At 51.2% G+C, this 22428-nt stretch overlaps 1 protein-coding gene across 5 annotated transcripts; it reads left to right on the forward strand.

Annotated features, from left to right (window-relative positions):
* The first annotated feature begins 10916 nt into the window (after positions 1 to 10916).
* CCDC124 (coiled-coil domain containing 124) lies at positions 10917 to 19206 on the forward strand. 5 transcript variants are annotated; one of them, XM_081076896.1, is made up of 6 exons: positions 10928 to 10955; positions 14595 to 14626; positions 15434 to 15603; positions 17780 to 17969; positions 18411 to 18525; positions 18750 to 19206. In XM_081076896.1, the coding sequence occupies exons 3-6, from the start codon at positions 15445 to 15447 to the stop codon at positions 18955 to 18957; spliced, it is 672 nt and encodes a 223-aa protein (XP_080933022.1). In that variant the 5' UTR covers positions 10928 to 10955; positions 14595 to 14626; positions 15434 to 15444; the 3' UTR covers positions 18958 to 19206. The 5 variants fall into 5 exon arrangements, with proteins under 5 accessions (XP_080933021.1, XP_080933022.1, XP_080933024.1 ...); XM_081076897.1 differs by having other exon boundaries at positions 10945 to 11377; XM_081076895.1 differs by lacking the exon at positions 14595 to 14626 and having other exon boundaries at positions 10917 to 10955.
* Positions 19207 to 22428: the final 3222 nt, after the last annotated feature.

Consider the following 22428-nt stretch of genomic DNA (forward strand, 5'->3'; position numbering starts at 1 on the left):
AACACCTTGATTTCGGGTTTTTGGACTCTAGAACTGTAAGAGAATAATTATTTTTTTAAGCTAAGGCAGTGACAGGAAACTAACACAATAGTCTTTCCTTATCTGCAGTTTCACTTTCCAATGTTTCAGTTACCCTGTGGTCTGAAAACATTCCATGGAAAATTCCAGATATGAACAATTCATACGTTTTAAATTGCACACTGGGGTAGTTCTGAGTAGTGTCATGAAATCCCTGGCCAACCAATTTGGATGCCTTTTATTTCTTTTTCATGCCTAATTGCTTTGGCTGGAACTTCCAATACTTTGTAGATAAAATTGGAAAAAGCAGATATCCTTGATCTTAGTTAGACCTCAACTCACTAGATGCCAGTAGCACCGCCACCCCCCCGCCAGTCATGACAATAAAAAATGTCTCCAGACATTTCCCAATGTCCCCTGGGGGCAAAACTGCCTCTGGGTGAGAACCACTGGCCTATGCCTATACAAGAACCACACTGTCTTGACTCCCATAGCTTTAGAGTAAGACCTCTCAGCTTTTGGGAGTCTGAACTTTTGAATGACAATGCCTGAACCTGGCCCAAGGAAACGGGTTGGTGTGTACAGGGAACACACTGGGGTTCAGAAGAGCCAAGGGCTGGAGGTAAAAAAAAAAAAAAATGATAATCCATGTGTCCATCTTGAAGGCCTGGAATATAGGACATGTGATTTTCAGGGGACAGAAGCCAGGCTGGTGATAAAAAGATCATGGAGGTGGGGGCTGCCCAGGACTCTAAGCAACAGGGAGAAAAAGCAGGTTGCCCAGTGATATTTATAGTCATGTCTCACTTAGATTTTAAAAAAATAAAAAGAATTAATGTCAGTATTTCTCAGCCTTGGCATTGTTGACATTTGGGGCTGAATAATCCTCTATGGTGGGGGCTGTCCTGTGGATTGCGGGGTGTTGAGCAGTGTCCCTCGCCTCCACCTGCTAGAGGCCAGCAGCACCTCCCCTTCCCCACAGTTATGACAACCAAAGATGTCTTCAGTGTCAGGGGTGGGGGGCAGACTCATCCCCAGTTGAGCACCACTATTCTATGAATCAAGAGTAGATGATATATGCAGGGTTTCCTTTTCCATAGTATTATTTCATTTTTAAAGTGATTCATTTTTATAATCAGAAGAGAAGAACATTTTGAAATGGTTGACATTTATTGAGCGTATACTATGTGCCAGGTGGTTTATTCATATTAGAAGTGTTGATGTGTATTGAGCAGAGACTCAATAGCAAGCACTTTTTTGTAATTATCTTGATTTATTTTTTAATTAATATACATTTTTAGAGTAGTTTTAGGGTTACAGAAAGATTGAGCTGAAAGTTCATGGAGCTCCCATAGATCCCTCTCCCCCCACCCTCCAATTTCCCTTATCATTAATATATTTCATTAGTATGATACATTTGGTACAATTGATGAATGAATGTTGATACATTATTATTAACTAAAGTCCACAGTTTACATTAGGATTCTGTTGTACATTCTGTGGGTTTTGACAAATGCATCATGTCCTGTCTCCAACATTACAGTATCATACAGAATAGTTTTACTGCCCTAACAGTTCCCTGGGTTCCACCTATATTGATCGTGTCTTCAACCTCTAAATCAGTTCTATTTGTTTTGTTTGTTTGTTTTCTATTGATTTTCTGGTCTCAATTCTGTTTCTCATTGCACTGGCCAGCACTTTAATATGAAGCATTGACTATTAGCTATGACTGTGGGCATCCCTGCCCCAGTCTGGAATATGTATGTTATCTCTTGTTTCACCATCCAACACAATGCTGACAGTTCCTTTCTAAACTACAGTCTTTGATCTAATTTCTTCCTATTCCCCATTTACTAAGAACTTTTTTAAAAAATCCAAAGTGTTTGCTGAATGTTATTGGATGTTTTTCCAGCATGGTGAGATGATCATTGATTTTTCTCCTTTTCTATCTTCATTGAGGAAAGGTTTTCTGATGCTAAACTTTCCCTGCCTCCTTGGACTAAAACCCTGCATGCCCCTGGTATGGTGTCCTTTAAAACGCAGCTGAACTCAATTTGCTGATGTTTAGTATTTTTGCATGCGCCCAGGCTCCTGACCCCTCCCAGGCATATCCTGACCCTGCAGCTGAGCTGATTCCCACATGGCATGGGGGAGGGTTGGCTCAGAATGTCTGCATGAGCTCAACCAGTTGACTTCAGCTCAGCAGCTCTGTGGTGCGGGGCGGCCTGCGGGGTCTCTGCTCCCGCTCCCCACTTAAGAACGCAGGATGTGGCGAGGCCAAAAAGGAACACCCACGGAGCCATAGGTAGCGGAGTCATACCACTATGTTCTCACTGGAGACTGGGTTCACATGACGTGCGACCTGCTGTCCGCTTTGCTGCCACCGACCGACTCTCCTCGACTCTCCTTGACTTCCCTCGACTCTCCTCTGTAGCCACGGCAGTTACATTAGTGGCCAATGGCTCAATGGTTACAGCTGACGGCCTACCAGCCACAGCCAAAGGCCATCTACTACCCGAGCCAGCACCCCTCCACGTGAGGCCGAGAGCCTGGAAACTGCTCTCTGAGGCTCTGTCCCCACAAGCTCCCCCTCCCTCCTCCCAGAACTGCTCGTCCTCCAGGCGACTCTGGGGACCTACCCTGCACCCTGAGCAGCATCCTCACCTGGTTCCACTCACCCTCTACACCCCATCCTCCAATCTCCTACATGGGGGTAGGGCCGGCCACACAGCTCCCCCTCAAACCCCCACCCCCCTCACACCCCACCCTGGGCCCTCAGCTTGTCCTGTCTCTCCTGCTGATCTTGGCATCCGAAGCTGAAATCAAGACAGAGGCCACAAATTCTCGTTTATTCTGATACTGCTGAAGAGTTGTCAAGGAGCCAGACTGAGCAGAAGACAGGATCTGGCAGGAAGCAGGTAAGTTTCCCTTGGTACCGCCCCACCTGCCTCCTCCCCAGCTTCACAGCTTGGGTCAGCTTCAGGCTCAGCTGGCTCTAGGTGCACCTGGGGGCACAGCAGTGCAAGGATGAAGGATCCACCTTACACACTGTCCTCCTTATGGCCAGGTCTCAGACTGGGGCTGGGATCTGGGGTCCCCTAAACCCGTAGCTTCTCAGGAGGCAGCTCGCCTCACACCACCCCATCCACCAGTGTAGAATCCTGCTGAAAAGCTGAGCAACCTGCAGCCAGTCACTGCCCTTCTCTGCATCCTCCACATCGCTTTCTCCAATCCTGACCTAGCAATAAGTCATGCGGAGAGTAGGTCAAACCCATGGTTGCCCCAGCAATGCAGAGCCCCCACATGAAAAGAGAAATAAGATCTAGAGAGGGAAAGATTTTTTCTTGTTTAAAAAATGATTATTCACATTGCTCTGAAATTTAATTTTTTCCTTCAAGAGTAAATCATAGAAATGTTTCCTGGGCAGTAATTATAAATCTTATTCATCTATCTATCTATCTATATATCTTTCTAAATTTGGCTATATATATATAATTTGGATATATATATATGTATCTTTTTTAATTTGGCTTTTCTTGTTACCTTTTTATCACAAAAATATTAAGATAAAGAACTAGATTGTTCTGGAAGTCTTGTTATGAAAATCTGCAGCCCCCCACAGCTCCCATGGATGATGAGATCAAGAAAACAACACAATCATGAGAATGACATAAACGATGTTGGAGGGGTGTGGATTCAAAGGTGTTAGGGAATGGGGAGGTTTGAATGGAGCCAGATACCAGGACATCCTCCCTTTTGTCCACTCCCAGTACCCATTGGTCCCTAGATCCTGTTCATTCATACTGAATCAGCCCCTCCAACTCCCCTCCCAGCGCTCTGGCCTCTCCCCTGCCCCCACACTCCCTAGGGATTTAATACCCAGCCTCCCTCCGCTGCTCACACGCCCTCCACAGCTCCCTATTGCCCTCAGAAAATCCACCTAGTAACATGAAGCCACCTCTGCTACCCTGCTCCTCCTCCCTTCTCCCCTCTTCATCCCTAGACCCAGTGAGATAGTGAGAACTGTGGACTTAGAGCCAAGCAAAACAGACTTTGAATTGTGACCTTGCTGTTCACCAGCTAAACCTGGAGAACTCAACTTGAGCTTCAGTTTCCTTGTCCATGAAAATGGGTGTGTGTTCAAGGAAGTGGATGGTTCTGGGTGTTGTAAAGCACTGCCCTTGATAGGAGGCATTACCAGGGCAACCAGGGGCCTCTGAGGGACCCCAGCCCGAGGTTACTGGGGGAGGCCCATGTTTGATGTGGGGAAAGAGGCACCAGACTGGCCGTTAATGGGCAAAGTGAAAACACACCCAATGGGTGCAAGTGCTGCAGGGAGCCCACAGATTGCATCTATTGGAGAGAAGGGTAAACCCCAGAAAGCAAACAGCAGCTTTGTGTCCCTGAGGGGCCAGTCACACATAGTCTGGTCGCCACCCAGCCCACCTGGCCACCGCCATCTGCATGAAAGCATAGGGTGTTTGCTGAATTCAGTCCTTGCTCAAACATTTGTTTTCAAGACAAGACGTCTGCAGAGGCCCCATGCCCTTTAATCAGGGTCAGAGCCCACAGCTGGGGCTGAGGAGGAGAGGCGCATGTCTGGAGCTGCACGCAGCTGGACCTGAGGGCTTGTCTCCAAGCCTGAGACTCGGGGCCAGGAGGCCTGTGGTGAGAGAACATGCCCTGCTCAGAGCATGGGCCATGGGCTCAGCTTCTCCAGCCTTTGCAAGAGAAAACATCGAAGGATTGCATCCTGGATGAACCTTGTAAACACCCTGCTCAGTGAAAGAAGCCAGAGACAAAAACGTGATTCCATTTATATGAAATGTCCAGAATGGACAAATCCAGAGACAGAAAGTGGATTATTGGTTGTCAGGGGTTGGGGGAGGGAAGATGGGGAGTGATTGCTAATGGCTATAGGGTCTCCTTTTGGGGTGATGAAAATGTTCCGGAACTAGATAGATGTAATGGTTTTGCACAACATTGTAAACGTATTAAATGACTGAATTGTACACTTTATTTTTTTTTCTCTCCCCTTTCTTCCACCTCCCCCCCACTCTGGTTCAAGCCGTTGTTTCTCAGTCTAGTTGTGTAGGACACAACTCCCTGGCCCATGCTGGTATTATGAGCCTTGCGCTCCCCCTGGCCGAGGCAGTCAGCCAGCCGCTCACAGCAGCGCACTGCAGCTCTCGCTGGCCGAGCCGGTTGCTCCTGGCAGCACATGGTAGCCCATGACAGCACACAGCAGACCACAGTCATGGCAGCTCAGCTCCAGGGAGAGCTGTTGCTCACACTCTTAGCTGTAAAGGGCTCGGCTCACTGGCCCATGTGGGAATCGAACCGGTGTTAGGAGCATGGCTCTCCAACCTCCTGAGCCACCGGGCCGGCACTGAATTGTATACTTTAATTGGTTAACTTAATGTCATGTGAATTTCACCTCAAACAATAAATAAACAAATAAACAAACAAATTAATAAAATAATTTAATAAAAAAAGAATCCCAGCCACTATAGAAAACGGTATGGGAATTCCTCATAAAATTAAACGCAGAATTACCATATGCTCCAGCAATGTATTTCTGGGTTTATACCCAAAAGAAGAGAAAGCAAGTAGTGAAAAGATTTTTGCACACTCATGTTCATAGTAGTATTACTCAGAATAGCCAAAGGTGGAAGCAACCCAGGTATCCAGACAGATGAATGAAGAAATAATATACAAAATCTGACAATTAAGCTCACAAACTTAAGCAATGATATTGCTAACCTTTTTTAATATCAGAGGGATTATTCATTATGAATTTGTACCAACTGGACAAACAGTTAACCAAGTTTACTATTTGGAAGTGCTGAAAAGGCTGCGTGAAAGTTAGATGACCTGAACTTTTCACCAACAATTCATGGTTTTTACATCACGACAATGCACCAGCTCACACGGCACTGTCTGTGAGGGAATTTTTAGCCAGTAAACAAATAACTGTATTGGAACACCCTCCCTACTCACCTGATCTGGCCCCCAGTGACTTCTTTTTTTACCCGAAGATAAAGGAAATATTTTTTGGGGGGGAACAGGACTTCACTGGGGAACAGTGTGTACTTCCAGGACTTTTTTCCAAGTCAAGTTGTTGTCCTTTCAGTCTTAGTTGTGGAGGGTGCAGCTCAGCTCCAGGTCCAGTTGCCGTTGCTAGTTGCAGGGGGCACAGCCCACCATCCCTTGCGGGAGTTGAACCAGCAACCTTGTGGTTGAGAGCCCACTGGCCCACGTGGGAATCCAACTGGCAGCCTTCGGAGTTAGGAGCACGGAGCTCTAACCGCCTGAGCCACCGGGCTGGCCGGGAAATTTTCCCTAAACTTACTTTTCTCAAAACTGAATTGGCCATGACTCTAAAATTAACAAAACTATTAATATACAGGACATCTATTTTGATTGTTATCTTGAAGCTGCTAAATGTTTTCAATACTGCTGATCAAGCAGTTGTCCAGAAAGCATTGTCAGGTGTAGTTCCTCCTGCTCTTTTGGTTGCAGTTGCTGGATACCAGATCAAATTAGCTTTCCGGTAGAATTTAAGACTTTGGACAGAGTACATTGGCCAAGTAGACCATAGCACCTCCCAGAAATGAACTCTTTACTAGTCCTTATAACAGGCCCTATATTAGTTATATACTGCTGCATAAGAAATGACCCCAAAACTTAGCAGCTGAAAACAACACACATTTATTTCATGGTTTCTGTGGGTCAAGAATCTGGGAGTTGGCTCAGCTGGGTAAGTGTAGCTTAAGTTGTCTTATGAGGCCAGGTAGTTTAAATTGTCTTATGAGGGCCACAGTTGAGGTTTTGGCTTAGGCTGTGGTCAGCTCAAGGCTCGACTAGGGTTGAAAGATCAAATTCTATGTTCACTCACTCCGCAGGGTTGCCTCCTGACACGCCAGCTGGCTTCCACCAGCACGAATAATCCAAAAGAGAACACCCAGAACAGTAGCCACAGTTTTGGTTTTTTTTTAAGCTTAAACATGTGGATATATTTTTCTTACACAGCAAGAAGTCCAGAATTACGCAGCTACTGGTATCGCTTCACCTGCTCCACAATGCCACAGACTTTTTCTTTTTGGCTCCACCATCTTTAGTGTGTTTTTATCCCCAGGCTGTTGCCCTCTGATTGCAAAATGGCTGCTGCACCTCCACGCATCACATCCACACTGAAGGAGAAGCCAGCTGCCTTTCCCTTTATCAAGATGGAGAAAGCTTTCCTAGAAATCCCCACAGCATACTTGAAAACATGGCCACCCCTACCTGTAAAAGAAACTAGGAAGTTGGGGTAGGAAACCATATCTTTTAAACCTAATGTAAGTGTCATCTCATTGCTTCTGTTGTGTGATATTAAAAGTCAGTAAATCCAGCTCAAGTTCAAAGGTGTGAATACTGGGAAGTGGGGGATAACTGGGGACCATCTTCAAGGCTTCCCCTCACAGGTCCCAAAGCCAGGAGTCTAGATAACTAAATCCAGGCAAAGAAAATATGCCCCAAATCCAGCTGGTGGTGTATTCTGGAGATCCAGGTGGCTTTTTCCTTTTCTTCAGATCACAGACTCTTCTACTTGACCTGCAGTATTCTATATTGTAGCTGGAAGTGTTTCTCATACTAGGCTTCCCCCTTATCTGGCTATTAGGAAACCAACAGTGGCGAATGAATTTAGATGGGTCTGTGGGACTTCGAGAGCTGAACCTGTGTCTTCATAAGTAGTAACATAGAAAGGCACAGACTTGAATGGGAACACAAGCATTGTTTACTGCAGTGAGAGTGAACCAAACACTGGTCCCTTAAGGGGAGAGATTTTCTGAATGGAGTTAAACAGTTCTGATTAGAGTTGAACAAGCAGGGGTGTCTCTAAGGGAAACATGTTGGTTATTATGGCAAGGAGACCCCCAATATTTGTTTCCACTCTTGATGGACTCAGCTGATACGGTTGTAATGACCTCAGAAGAAGGTCATTTTGTTGACCTGAAATCAAGATCCAGTTTTTGGGTTTTTTTTTTAAACACACAATTAAAGTTTTCTTTAAGTATTTCTTTGGGGGAGGGGACACCACACTTCAACTCAATTAAGAGAAATATTTTCAACAGTATAGAGATCTTTTATTTTTTTACACTTATCATACCATGAATTCATAGGGAATGGGATTCCAGCAGCTCAGGTTCCTTTCCATTGGTTCTCAGAAAGTGTGCTTCTCTGGGTGGAGCAGGCCGACCCTTCAGTTGAACCCAAGCACCTTTCTCTTTGGCTTCCTTCTTTCTTTGATAATTTTCCCTCATGTTTCAGGAAGCTATCTCGGCTCTTAGAGTGCTTGATATGCTCAATACGTACATTAATTTTCTTGGCAAGAATCTTGCCTTTGTTTGATCAAGATCCAGTTTTTACAAGATGAAGCAGGTAAATGTATCTAGTTAGGAGGGGCTTACAGGAGGAAATCTACTGTATTAGTTTCTACTATATTATACTGTACCATAGTTTCACCAACTGGCTGGCTTAAAACAACAGAGACTTATTTTGATTTGCCTCTGTACAAAATTAAGGTGTTGGCAGGTTGGTTCATTCTGGTTGCTGGAAGACTCCAGCTGTAGGGTGGGAGCAAGATCTCTGGTCCCCCACTGTCAGAGCCAGCAATGGTGGGCTTCTCACTTTTTTTATGTCTTCTACCTAAAGCTGGAGAAAGTTCTCTGCTTTTCGGAGCTGTGTGATTAGACTGGCTCCACCAGGAAAATCCAGGATAATCTATTTTAAAGTCCATAACCTGAATTACATCTGCACAATCCCTTTTTCCACATGTGACATAAGCTATTAGGATCCAAGGTCCAGGATGTGGACATCTTGGGGGCTTAGATAATACTACTGTTTTCTTCTGGTCAGACAGGGTTATGAAGGGGTCTTGTTTTTGTCTCACTCCATCCTGGCCAGAGTGGTCTTGTCTGATGTTGATGCTCCATGAAATTATGTTCAAAAGGGCACTACAGCTCAGCTGTGGACACAAGGCCAATTCTCAGCTGACTGTGGTCAGGGCCTGCTTTTTCCTTTCTCACTGTATACTCACCACCCAGCTTTGCACATACTGTTCCCTCTGCCCAGAACACCCTTCCCTCCTTTCTTCACCCAATTCTTCTCCTCTGAGAAGACCTCTGAATTATCCAAACTGCCGGCTTCCGTAACCCACGTTCAACCCAGGGCATATCTTCTGGCCCCAGTTAGGATCATAATTTTTTATTCGACTTTCTGACTGTGAGCCCCAGGAGACCATGGACCATGTCTGTCTCATTTGTCTCCATATTTCCAGCATAGGTGAATAGCAGATCGTTGATACTTCCTTGAGAATGTGAGTGACTAAGAGCTATATAGAATGTCAGAACTACAGAAGCCAAGTCCTTAGGACTAGGTGCTGTGCCCACAGTGGGGGATGTCTGGGAGGCAGCAAAAATCATCTTGCAGGAGAGTTAGCTTGTTCCGGAATGATTCACTTGACCTGAACCCCTCAGTTATGTCAATATGAGGTAACAGGTTCCCTACTCCCAGGAATGCATGACAAGCCTATTTTTCAATTTTTCATTTTATTTATTTTTAAATCTGGCTCTTGTCCAATGGAAGGTTAACTAGGTATTGCCTTTGGCATTTCCACACTTCCCCACCCCAATAATAAACAACAATACACGTTTATGCTAAGCCCCTTCTTCTTGGTGACAACCACCAATCCGGGTGCCGAGGCTCCATCCTCCAGATATCACAGCCCTGGGAGAGACAGAAAACAAACATCATCAAATGGATAAAGCGAGTTGATGCTATGACAGAAATAAAAAAGAGGGCTGGGGATGGAGCACCAACTTGGGAGGTGAGGGAGGTCTTTCTCAGGAAGGCATAATGGAGCCAAGACCTGAAGGAAGTGAAGAACTGGCCAGGGGGGACGCTGGGTGGGGGCAGAGGGAACAGCACAAGTGAACTCCCTGAGGCAGGATGGTGCCTGGCAATTGGAGAAGGGAGGCTGGTGCGGCTGGAGCTGAGGGAGAATGGGGAAGAGGAGGAAGAAGTGGGGAGGGGGAAGGAGCGGACAGTGGGGACCCACGGAGAACAGGGGCGGTCCACGGTCCGACCCCAATAGTGTTACTGGGTTGCCTTTCAGAGAATGGACTCTGTGGTCAAGTCGTCTTGCCTGAACTGTCCCCCACCGCAATTCACACTCTGCTTCGCCCCACAGCCAGGCCCAGTGTAACCATCCTATAATAAAGTAAATAATATTGCAAGGGGGTTGGAGCGGACAGTAATCCAGGAGGAGGAGCCGGCGAGGACTCTGAGCCGCTCGCGGTTACGTTTTGGCCAAATTCAATTCCTGGTCTCTCTGAGACTCAGTTTTTCCACCTTGACAGCGCAGAGTGTGTTCATTTGTCTGCCCCTTCCCTCCCCAGCTTCACAAGCTGGAGGCAGAGGATATGGGCTAGAAGAGCGCAGCAAAACGCAAAGTGATAACAAAGGGCTGAAGAGGATTCCTCCTGATGTAGGGGGGGTCCACTTACCTCGCGTGGACCGCGGGCTCTGGCGCGCCCTGGCGGCGGGGAAACTCCAAGCGGAGGCCGCCGTACCAGGTGTGAAGTCGGGGCGGCCATCTTTTCTCCGGCCAGCGACCATCATGGTAAAGCAATGTCTAGATTGCTGTTCCTGCCAGCCCCTCCTGCCTCGCCAATATCTGAAATGAGCGCCTGCGATGAGGTTTTCTAAAATATACACTCCTGAAGAGGAAAACAAATGGCTGATGGCCTTAGCTCGTATAGGGACCGGGCTATCATGTCCTTTACCAAGATGGCGGCGGCACCAAGACGTAATCAGCGCGCCCCCCCATCTCGGCGCGCAAACCCCGTGCTGACGTAATAGAGGCGCGACCTGGCCGGCGCTGGGGAAAGGAGGTAGGAGAGGCCGCTGTGCGGGCGGAGCCGGGGCTAGGGGGGCGGGGTGCGGGTGGGTCTGGCGGGCGTCTCGGCCTGGGACCACCCTCCAGGAGGGCTAGAGGTAGGGTGCTCGGAGACGGAGGCACTTCCGGCGCCCAGTCTCGACGGCTCCCGCGGGAGCCGTGCCCATTTCCCAGAGCGCGCGACTGAGACTGAGAGGGACAGCGTTGTGTTCGAGGCCACCCAGCTCCGGCCCTGCCCCTGAGCCGCTTCCAGGCTTGGGGTGACGGAACTGCTACGGACGCCCCCCCACCCCGGCCACTTGCAGTGGGATTAAGGCTGGGGAAAGGGACGATGGGCTGGGAGAGCGGGAGGGCTTCTTGGACGAGGCGGCGTTGCGCTCCGTCTATTCTTTCTAACTTTCACATCCAAGCAATCAGGTGGGTCTTGATTTCCTCCTTAGTGTACCCTCTGACCAGCCGGACTCCTGTCTGAGCTCCCTGCTCTGTCTCACATCTCGGTTCACTTACCACCCTAGATGGCTCTGACCCACGGATCTTCACCTTGCGGCTCTAACACTCTCTGCACCCTCCCGTCACCCTGGAATACAAATCCCTCTTTCCAGCCTGCTTGTCTTTCAGGCCTGTTCTTAGATGTCTCATCCAGGAAGCCCTTTGACAGACACACACACACACCTAGGCTGGCCAGAAGCCCCCTCTAGGCTTCCCCAGCATCCTGCATGTCCCTATTGCAGCTCCGATCGCGAGCAGTCACTCTTATTGTTTATTCTCAGCCGCCTGGGAGTCCCGTTGGAACAGGAAGCCCATGGGCTCTGCTCTTTTCAGCGTCCAATTCATACTAGGTGCTTAGTGCATGTCTATTGAATGACGAAGTGTGCGAATGAGTGACTGTTGACCACACAGAGAAGAATAGCTGTCTGTCTTAGTCCGCTTGGGCTGCCATAACAAAATACCACAGACTGGGCAGCTAAAACACCAGACATTTATTTCTTCACAGTCCTGGAGGCGGGAAGTCCAAGATTAAGGTGCCAGCAAGTTCATTTCCTGGTGCAGGCTCTTCCTGACTTGCAGACAGCTACCCTCTTACTTCACATAGTGGAGAGAGTAAGCTCTGGTGTCTTGTGCTCTTATAGGGGTACCAGCCCTATTAGATTAGGGCCCAACCCTATGACCTCATTTAATCTTTCTTACCTCCTTGCCAGCTCTGTCTCCAAATAGTCAAAAAAGCCCTGTCAGGCTTTGGGATAGAGATGGGTTCATGAGCATCAGGGTGTGGGAGAAGGGGATGCTGGGGCAGAGTCTCTGAGTGGGCAAGGTTTTCACAGGAGGAGGGGACAGAGGAAGGTGTATCAGGTGAGGGCATAGCAAGAGCAGAAGCTGGATGGGAGGTGAGTGGGAAGAACAATGAGAAGATGAGTTTGGACACAACACAGCACGACGTAAATACTGGCGGAACCCTGGAAATCAATGCTTGTTCATTGATTTGCTCAAAACATTTATTGAGCAAATGAATGACGGTGCAAGGCAGTCCCAGCCCCACCCTCCCGGAGCTCCCAGCCTGGTGAGGAAGATGGACATTGGTCAAACAATTATATAAGAGAACATAAAACAACCCAGACAACTGCCTCAAAGAGAAGTTTGTGATTTGAGACTCAGAGGGTGTCTCAGGGAAGGCTTCCTGGAGGCGACAACACCTGGGGTGGGCCATGAAGTTTAAATAGGAGTTAACTGGGTAAAAGGAGCTGCAAAGAGCAGTAAAGTGGATGGCAAAGCAAGTGCAAAGTCCCTGAGGTGAGAACCTGCTTGGTATGTTTGGAAAATGGCAAGGAGGCTGGTGTGGCTGCTGCTGAATGAGTGAGTGGGAGATGGAGGGAACAGGAGGTAAGGAATTTCCTCATCTGTAACTTGGACAGTCACCCCCACTTCTCTCCTGGGGAATCTGGGAAGGGGTTTCTGTTGGGTACATTGTAGATGCTCAGTAACGAATGCTGGATTCAGGGGACAAAGGAGCAGCTGGGAGAAATGCGGGGTTAGCCTGGCATATCTGCACCTCACCCCTTGGCAGTTCTTGTGTGGGGAGGGACTGGAATCACCCCCACATCTCAGATAAGGAAATTAGGTCTCAAGGGGAGTACATCAGCCATGATTACAGAGCCGACTCAACCCCGAGTCTTCCGGGTCCACTGATTCCCAATTTGTCCCGTTCTTCCCCACGGGGCTCACTCCCCAGTCTCAGCCTGGAGGGGCTGCCTCTTCATGTCAATTGAGGGGCCCCAATGGCCTCAGATGCCTGATCTGCATTGATATTCCTTGAGGGGCCAGCCGGGACCCAGAGATGGAACAGTGGTTAAGAGCATGTAGTTGGGGGGGGTGGGGAAAGAGCATGTAGTTGGGACTGAGGGGGTGGGCCTGGGTTGGAATCCGGGCTCTTCTGCTAACCCTCTGTGTGGCTCTGAGCCGGTCACTTCTCAAAGCCTCAGATTCCACATCTGTAAAATGGGGACCTGGCCAGGTACTTCGGTTTTCTTACCTTAGAATGGGAATAAGGACAATCCCATGTTTAAGGCTTTGGGACATTCGATTGAGTCAGGAGTTTCCTCGTAGTTCTGAGTCAGGATGGCCCCACATTCTGTCCCCTTCATTCTTGGATGCTGGGCCTGTTTTTCCTAGGTTCAACAAGGGGCTGAGCTGGAGTTGTTCAGGGGAGAGAGAACGACCCAGGAGGGAGGCACATCAGCCCACTTCCCAGATGAGTAAAACTGAGGCCCAGAAAGCACATTCCCTCAACTGCACAGCACTTGGTCTTCAGTCAGCACTTGGAGGGGGTGCTGTTTATTTCTCAGCCGCACAGCCTTTCTTTCCTGACCTGAAAGGCAGGCTTTGGAGGTGAGACTCCAGGCTAAGCCTCAGGCAACCTAGCCAGGTACCTCGGCTTCCCCACCTTAGAATGGGAATAAGAGCAATCCCCACATTTAAGGCTTTGGGACATTTGCATTAGTCTATATAAAGCGCTTAGTGGAGGACCTGGCACAGGGAGGGTGGCACATGCCATTGGTGTGTGTTGTCATTTCCCCAGCACCCAGTGTAGCACTCACACAGACCAGGTGCCTGCTGGACAGCAGCTTTAAGATTGTTACAACATTTTCCAGCTGTGTGAGCCAGGGCTGGGTCATGGGTTGCAGTTCACGGCAGCTGCTTACCTAGGGTGAGGGGGAGTCAGCCTCAGGGCTAGGGGACCCAGGGACTGAGGCCTCCGAGGTGGAAGAGTGTGGGGGGCACACCGGGGACCACACATACAGGACTGCAGAGGTCCACAGCAGCATGACTCGTACGAACCAAAAAGTGGAGACAACCCAGGTGTCCATCAGTGGCCGGATGGATAAACTACGAAGGTCAGACAATTAAGCTCGTGAACTCATCCTAGAAAAAGTGCTATATACCTCATTGCTGAATATCACTACGGTCACCTTCGAAGCACTCCCCTTGGGAAGCTATGCACCGACACCTGCACCTAGTCCACCCTTCAAAGCAATGTTGGAACTCTTTTTCTGGCAGGAATCAGACTTGCCCTCATATTACCCTTGATGTTCTGAATGTCATCAAAATGTCTTCCTTTCGATATTTCCTTTCTCTTCAGGTAAAGAAAGAAGTCATTGGGGGCCAGATCAGGTGAGTAGGGAGGGTGTTCCAATCCAGTTATTTGTTTCCTGGCTAAAAACTCCCTCACAGACAGTGCCCTGTGAGCTGGTGCATTGTCGTGATGGAAGGGCCATGAATTGTTGGCGAAAAGTTCAGGTCGTCTAACTTTTTCACACAGCCTTTTCAGCACTTCCAAATAGTAAACTTGGTTAGCTGTTTGTCCACTTGGTACAAATTCATAATGAATAATCCCTCTGATATCAAAAAAAGGTTAGCAACATCGTTGCAACAAGTTCGCGAACTTAATTGTGAAGCCTTGTAGTCTATCCAAACAAAGGGCTATCACTCAGCCATACGGCCACACTGGCACACAATACAATGCGATTGGCCTCAGAAACATCATGCTGAGCGAAAGAAGCCAGATCAAAAGGCCACATGTATGATTCCATCTACATACAATGTCCAGAACAGGTAAATCCATAGGGACAGAAAGATTAGTGGTTGCCAGGGGCTGGGGGAAGGGAGATGGGGCGTGACTAATGGGAACAGGGCCTCCTTTTGGAGAAATAGAAATGTTCTGGAATTAGATAGAGGTGATGATTGTATAACATTATGAATATATGAAATGCCACTGTATTATATACGTTAAATGCTTCATTTTGTGTTATGTGAATTTTACCTCAATACATGTTTAAAAAGAGAGATCACAAAGTCTGAGCCCTCGTTTTACAGATGAGGCCATTGAAACCTCAAGGGGGTCCTGGCTGCCCAGGTGTGAGTCTTGGGGTGCCAGAGATGGACACCCCCTGCTCACCGGTCTCTGTCCTCCTCCCACAGCCTGCTGAGGGATGCCCAAGAAGTTCCAGGGCGAGAACACCAAGTCTGCAGCGGCCCGGGCACGGAGGGCTGAGGCCAAGGCGGCCGCTGATGCCCGGAAGCAGAAGGAGCTGGAGGATGCCTTCTGGAAGGATGAGGACAAACACGTCATGAGGAAGGAGCAGCGCAAGGTGTGGCCAGCTCTGGGTTGCCGCGTCTGTGATTCAGGCAGGCGGTCGCGGTCGAAGGTGGCAGGAGACCTCTGGGACGTTGGCCTGATATTCCAGGAGGCGCTAGACCTGGAGCCAACCAAGGAGGGAGGGAGGCAGAGGCATCGGCTCGTACAAAGACCTGGGGATGGCCAGGGTGCGGCACATTTGGGGAGGTAGCCACTGCCCCCCCATGGCTTATTTCTCTCCTTCCTGTGATGCCAGTCAGGCTATGCTGGTGTTTCTCACTCTGGGGTGATTCTGTACCCTGAGGATATTTGGCAGCATCTGGAGACATTTTTGGTTGTTACAGCTGGTTGATGGAGGTGCTCTTGGCATCTGGTGGGTGGAGGCCAGGTGTGCTGCTTATCACCGCACAGTGCTTGGGACGGGCTCTCAGTGAAGAATGAGTCAGCCCAGACATCAACAACACAGGGGCTGGGAAATGCGGGGATAAGTTCTCCATGTCTGACCTGCTGACCTAGGGTCTGCAGGATCTCCCATGAGTTTATAAAACCACAGAAGAGGGCAAGGGTGGCTGATTATCCCCTGATGGGCCCCAGTGCCAAGCACACAATGGGTGCTTTATTGGGGTCTGGGCATGGTTCGGGGCTGGTGCTGACCTACTCGGCCCCAGTAGGTGGCGCCAGAGAACCACAGGGTCAACCCTCCTGGTTCCTGTGCTGGTCAGACTTGGCCAGAGCGGGGCATGCATTGCTGATTCCGGGCGGAGAAAACAAGGGTTTCCTCCATTAGAAAACAGATAAAGGTTGTGGAAAATAGCAGTGACGATGCGTGGTCCCTGCATGCCCAGATCATGGGGTGTCTGGGCACTTTCTGTGCAGTACTGGATCCTGCCTTGTTAGCGGACACTGAATGTCCCTGGTTCCCTCCCCATTTCCCCTCATGCTGCATTGGGTCCATGGAGGTCTTTAAACTTCTTTTCATTGTAAACTTTTTGACAACGTAGAAAAGTTGAAAACCCAAAAGGAAAACCAGTGTCTGCCAAAGATCCATTATCTAGACAGAAAAGCCAGAAACCTTTCGACAGTCCCAGAGGCAGCAGCCTGCCCAGGACCCAGGCCCTGAGAGCCCTCCCCAGGCCTCTGTCTTCGGCCTTGGGGTCATTCCTATCCTCCAGATGAGGAAACTGAGGCTTAGTGCACAGTGGCCCTGCCTGAGGTGCCTGAGCACAGAAGTGGGAACCCAGAAGCTATACTCAAACACCCTTGACCTTTCACCCTCCCTTTCATGCCATGCAGACTGGATGGAGGCCCAGTGAGTGTCCCAGGCACATTGGCCCTTCTCCTGTGACATTCAGTCTAGCTACAGGAGTGTCATAGGGGCATGGCAGGTGGGGACCATCCCAGAGGCATGGGAGACAGGTGGCAGAGTTGTAGGCAATGGGTGGGCAAGCGAGGGTGCCTTCAATGCAGGACCCAGCCTACAGTCACACTGCACCACAAGTGACTGAGAACATTGCTCTGCCCCTTGGAGCAGTGGAGGGGCAGTGGCCAAGGACAAGTCCTGTAGGCCAATGTGACCTCATCCAGCTGGCATTTAATGGGCCTCCCTGGGGAGTCAAGAGGGGATCAGTCCCAGCCCTGTGGTGCTCAGCTGGGGACAGTGCCTCCACAAGGTCTCCTGACCCATAAGGGCAGAGCTCCTGCCCCAGCTGGCAAATGGGTCCAGACCCTCGTGTTTCCTGTTACCTTCAGAAACTCATACAAACCCCTCCCTATGCCCTTGAGGTCCTGTGCCCCACCCCCTGGCACTTCCACTCCTGACTCCAGCCATACCAGACTCTGTGCTGCTCCTCTGTCATGCTAAGTGGTTCCTACCTCAGGGCTTTTGCACCTGCTACTCCCACCAATCTTCTGTCCCCCAGCTCTCCTCCTGGCTGGCTCCTCCTCTGGGCCAGGTGTCACTTTTTCCTTTGAGAGCCACCCACCCACCTGTCTTGGCCAAGCTTTCCTGTTGTTCCCATTGTCATGGAGTACAGGAGCCCTCAGTAGGCCCATCCTGCTCCCAGCTGTGTCCCCTGCGCCCTGTACAGGGTCTAGCACACAGCAGGGCCTCAGTCCACGTTGGATGAGGTGAAAACCCAGCCCCTGTGGTGGTAGGGTGGGATCTACTCCTGACTGCCCCATCCCCCAAGGAGGAGAAGGAGAAGCGGCGTCTGGAGCAGCTGGAGCGAAAGAGGGAGACCCAGCGCCTGCTGGAGGAGGAGGATTTGAAGCTCAAGGGTGGCAAGGCCCCCCGGGTGGCCGTGCCCAACAAGGTCACCCGTGCTCAAATTGAGGAGACCCTCCGCCGAGACCATCAGAACAAGGAAGCCCCAGAACCAGGTTGGCAGGGCCACCTCTGGAATTGCTCTCTTACCCACTAAGGAACAGACAGCGGCCTGCCCCTGGGCTGAGGCCAGCCCCCTCCTCGCCCCAGGAGAAGCTGCCAGGGATCTGCATGGTGAAGGGTGGGTGGGCGGCAGCCTGTCAGGTGTGCTCTGAGGATGGACAGCACGTGGGTACTTGCTCTGTACCCGACCTCGCTTGTGCTTAGAAGACAGCAGCCACATGGATCGCCTCCATGTGCCCAGCTCCAGGGAAGTTAGGAGGGCAGGAGACTGGGTACTGGGATGGCAGGACCAACCCACTCAGTAGGGCCGGAGGGCTTCCCATCTCAAATCCTGTTTCTGTCCTTCTGCCGTCATTCTCCCCTCACTTTTCCCCCCACTATGTCTCTTTCTGCCTCTGCGTATGTCTGTCACCTGGCCCGCTGCCCGCTCTCAGCTGAGAAAGCCAAGAGCCACTTGGAGGTTCCTCTGGAGGAAAATGTGAACCGCCGTGTGCTGGAGGAGGGCAGCGTGGAGGCGCGCACCATCGAGGATGCCATCGCGGTGCTCAGGTAGTAGGGCGGGGCTTGGACCTCAGGGGAGGGGCTTGGACCTCAGGGGAGGGGCTTGGGCATCGTGGGCGGGGCTTGGACCTCGGGGGAGAGGCTTTAAACCTGGGGTGGGGCTTGAGCCTCTGAGGGCAGAGCACTGGCTTGAGCTCCGGAAGGGGTCACTAACTTGGGGGAGAGGGGGAGGGCTGCGCCCTTGTCTCCTTGACGCCAGTGTCCACCTGTAGTGTGGCAGAGGAGGCGGGAGACAGGCACCCCGAGCGCCGCATGCGAGCAGCCTTTACCGCCTTTGAGGAGGTACAGCTGCCCCGGCTCAAGCAAGAAAACCCCAACATGCGGCTGTCGCAGCTGAAGCAGCTGCTCAAGAAGGAGTGGCTGCGCTCACCGGACAACCCCATGAACCAGCGGGCTGTGCCTTTCAACGCTCCCAAGTGAGCCCCAGACTGCGAGAGCCGCTCCATGGCCGGTCCGGGTTGTGACCCCACACCCCTTGGTTGGTCAGCTCCAAGGGTTACAGAGAGGGTGAGGGTTACAGAGAGGTCCGGGAACCGAGGCTTGTATCCTGGGAGCTAAGTGGCATCATTGGCTGTGCCTCCCACTGAGGGTCCCTGCTCCAAGTGACAGCCACCCCCTTCCTGCGTGCAGTACAGGGCTAAGTGCCCAATAAAGGCGGTCTGTGAGGCAAAGTGTGCACTTGAAGTCTTCTGGGGTGGGTGGGTGGTGGGGAGAGGGCCAGAGTCCCGGGGCGGGGGGGGGGGGGGGGAACCGCAGGCCCCAGCCAGAGATGACAAGGCCTTCCAGCAGCACTCCTGTTTCTGCAAGCTCCCTGAGAACTGCCCTGTTCTAGGGCGCCCTCCTTCTGGCTGGGCCACTTGTCCAGTGAGGAGCCTGTGCCTCCATTGCAGAGCCTTGCTGGGTTGCTGCTGCGAGGGGGCAGCTCAGAGAGCTTGAGCCACTGACTCTAGGTCGTGGAGCATAAAAGGGGATGAACCAGAGGAGAGTGGAGGCAAGTTGTCATCCTGAGGTGCCGGTTCAGAGTCAGTGACCAGGTCACATGCTGCGCTTGGGGTCCGGAAATGCTGGCTGCTCTGCTGTTCTTCCAACATGGGAGGCATCTGGGTTGAGTCCTGGGCAGGCTTCCTGGTGGAGGATTTCTTCAAAGAGGGTCTTAGTGAGATGGATGAGTCACATTCCATCTCAGAGGTAAGACACTGGGCAGGCAAGGGCGTGGCAGCAGGCAGGTGGATCCAGGTAGCAATGAGCGTCCCTGCGGAGGTTGCACATCTGGGTGAGATCTGAACCTAGTTCCACCTTCCTAGAGCTTAGTCAACCCCAGGGAGTCAGTAGAGAGAGAGGGCAGCTGGGAGGGCAGCTCCCACATGTGTGGAGCCGGTCCAAGCAGTTACCAGGTCACTGCTATGGTCACACTCAGGTGCACCCTCCATCCTCCCACAGGCTGCTTTGTGGCCTCCTGATCCCATCTCCATCCCCCTCTCAGCTCCAGCCCTTCCTGCCTCCTTGCTCTCAGCTTCTCAGCTTGTTCCCCCCCAGGGCCTATGCCCTGTGTGTTGGTTCTGCCTGCTAAGAAAGCTATTCTCCCAAATCTCAAGTCTCAGATGCAGATCCTCACAGATACGCCCAATTGTGTGGCGTCAGCGTTGGGCTAAAGGAGGCCAGGCTCTGCCCAGAGGTAGGGAGATAGAAGGCTTCATGGAGGCCTGGCCTTGAAGGACGCACAGGGAGTTCCCCATACAGACAAGGGGCAGAAAAGGCACCGAGGAGCCATACATGCAAAGTCCTGGAGGTCACAATGCTCCTGTTCAGGGGAAAGGTGCCATTAATAACTGAGCTCAGCTGAAATGCAGTATGGAGGCTTTCTGCAACAATAACAGCTGGCATAAAGAGTAACCAACATACACTGTCTGACAGTGAAGTTCACGAACTCATCCTAGAAGGAGTGCTACCTACGTCATTGCTGAATATCACTATGGTCACCTTCGAAGTCCTCCCCTTTGGAAGCTATGCACCGACACGAGCTCCCAGTCGGCCCTTCAAAGCAATTTTGGAACTTTTTCTGGAATGGCCATCAGAGCAGTCGTCGTATTACCCTTGATGTCCTGAATGTCATCAAAATGTCTTCCTTTCAAAATTTCCTTTCTCTTCAGGTAAAGAAAGAAGTCACTGGGGGCCACATCAGGTGAGTAGGGAGGGTGTTCCAATACGGTTATTTGTTTACTGGCTAAAAACTCCCTCCCAGACAGTGCCCTGTGAGCTGGTGCCTTGCCGTGATGCAAGAGCCAGGAATCGACGAAAAGTTCAGGTCGTCTAACATTTTCACGCCGCCTTTTCAGCACTTCCAAATAGTGAACTTGGTGAACTGTTTGTCCAGTTGGCACAAATTCATTATGCATAATCCCTCTGATATCAGAAAAGGTTAGCAACATCCTTGCTACAAGTTCACGAACTTAATTGTTCACGACCTGGTACAGTGAACACTGGCTTAGTTTGGGCATCCCCCAGGAGCCAACCCTGAGATAAGGGCTAGAGGGCATGTGAAGGGTACAGAAAGACTCTGTGGGAGTCAGGGAAGGTAGGGAGAGGGCTGGAGCCCTGCAGGGGATGCCAATGAGCGGAGTCACCACCAGCAAGCGGGGGACTGGGCCAGCTGTGACAAGCATCCCCGGGTGCGCTCCCTGGTTGTGTCATCTCACTGAGCACTGCACACAGCCCCATAAAATATTGATCCCCTTTACAGATGGGAAAATGTAAGTCACCTGCCTGTGTTACACAGCCAGGAAACACCCAGAGCTCTGGGGGAGACAGCAGGGACAGTTGTGGGGTCATGAATTGGGGCTGAAGATGTCAGCCAAATACCTGGTGGAGGAGCCCAGATGGCGCCCCACAAATAGAGGCCTCTGCCTATTACCTCTGGGGCTTCAGTGCGTCTGAGCCTAACTCCTATATAAAACGGGACTAAAAACAATATCTACTCCTAAGCTATCTGAAGAACCAACGAGATGGTGCCTGGGAAGGGCGTATTCTGAAGAAGGGCTTGGCAAGGGAGCCTCCTGCATGGTGACTTTGAGGTCTTTGGGGCGGGGGGTGAGGGGAGGTTGGAGGCTGATGGTGATTAATCCGGAGGAAGAAAGAAGACAGCTGGGCGTGCAGGGCTTTGGACGCCAGACGGAGGGATGGGGCTTCACCCCGGAAAGATAGAGAGCCCTGGCAGGTGTGTGAGCACAGGAGGAAGGGTATTGGAGCTGGGATTGCAAGCCCTGCTGCGGACCTGTAGGGGGATGGGCAGCGAACCAGAGAGTAAAGATAAAACTCAGGACAGGAGCTGAAAGGACCACCGTCAGTCCTCAAACGTAAAGATGATGGTAATAACCATTTGTTCCCTTTCACAGAAAAGCCCCTTCTCTCTCCGACTTCGCTCCCGCGGAATCCCGAGCCTGCGCGTGCGCGCAGGCAGTAGGGAATCCCAGGCTTCGCCGCAGTGTGCGGGAGGGGGCGTGAGACGGGAGTTCCGTGCCCTTGCAGCCCTCCTCACGCGTGTTGCCAGGACGACCGGGCGGGGCCGCGGGGACGCCGAGCGCTCACTGCGCCTGCGCGGCGATGCTCCCTTCACGCGCCAGGGCTTTCCCGTCGCCCGCAAGTCGTGGGGCGGGGAGGTGGGAAACACCGCACCCAGCGCGCATGTGTCAACACCCGCCAGACCCCCGCCCGTGGGCCAGGGAATCCTCACCCGCCGCAGTGCGCACTGGGGGCGGGGCGGGGAAACCGGCTCAAACCGGAGTGGTGTCTGCTTTTGAGGTGCGGGGGAGGGAGCGAGAGCAGGGTCTTCCCAAGGTTCCCGCTCCGGCCCTTGCCGTAGCTGTGGCAACCCCGCGCGCTGTCCGCAGTGCG

This window comes from Rhinolophus hipposideros (assembly GCF_964194185.1).
Source record: "Rhinolophus hipposideros genome assembly, chromosome: 16".
In the NCBI taxonomy this organism is placed as follows: Eukaryota; Metazoa; Chordata; class Mammalia; order Chiroptera; family Rhinolophidae; genus Rhinolophus; species Rhinolophus hipposideros.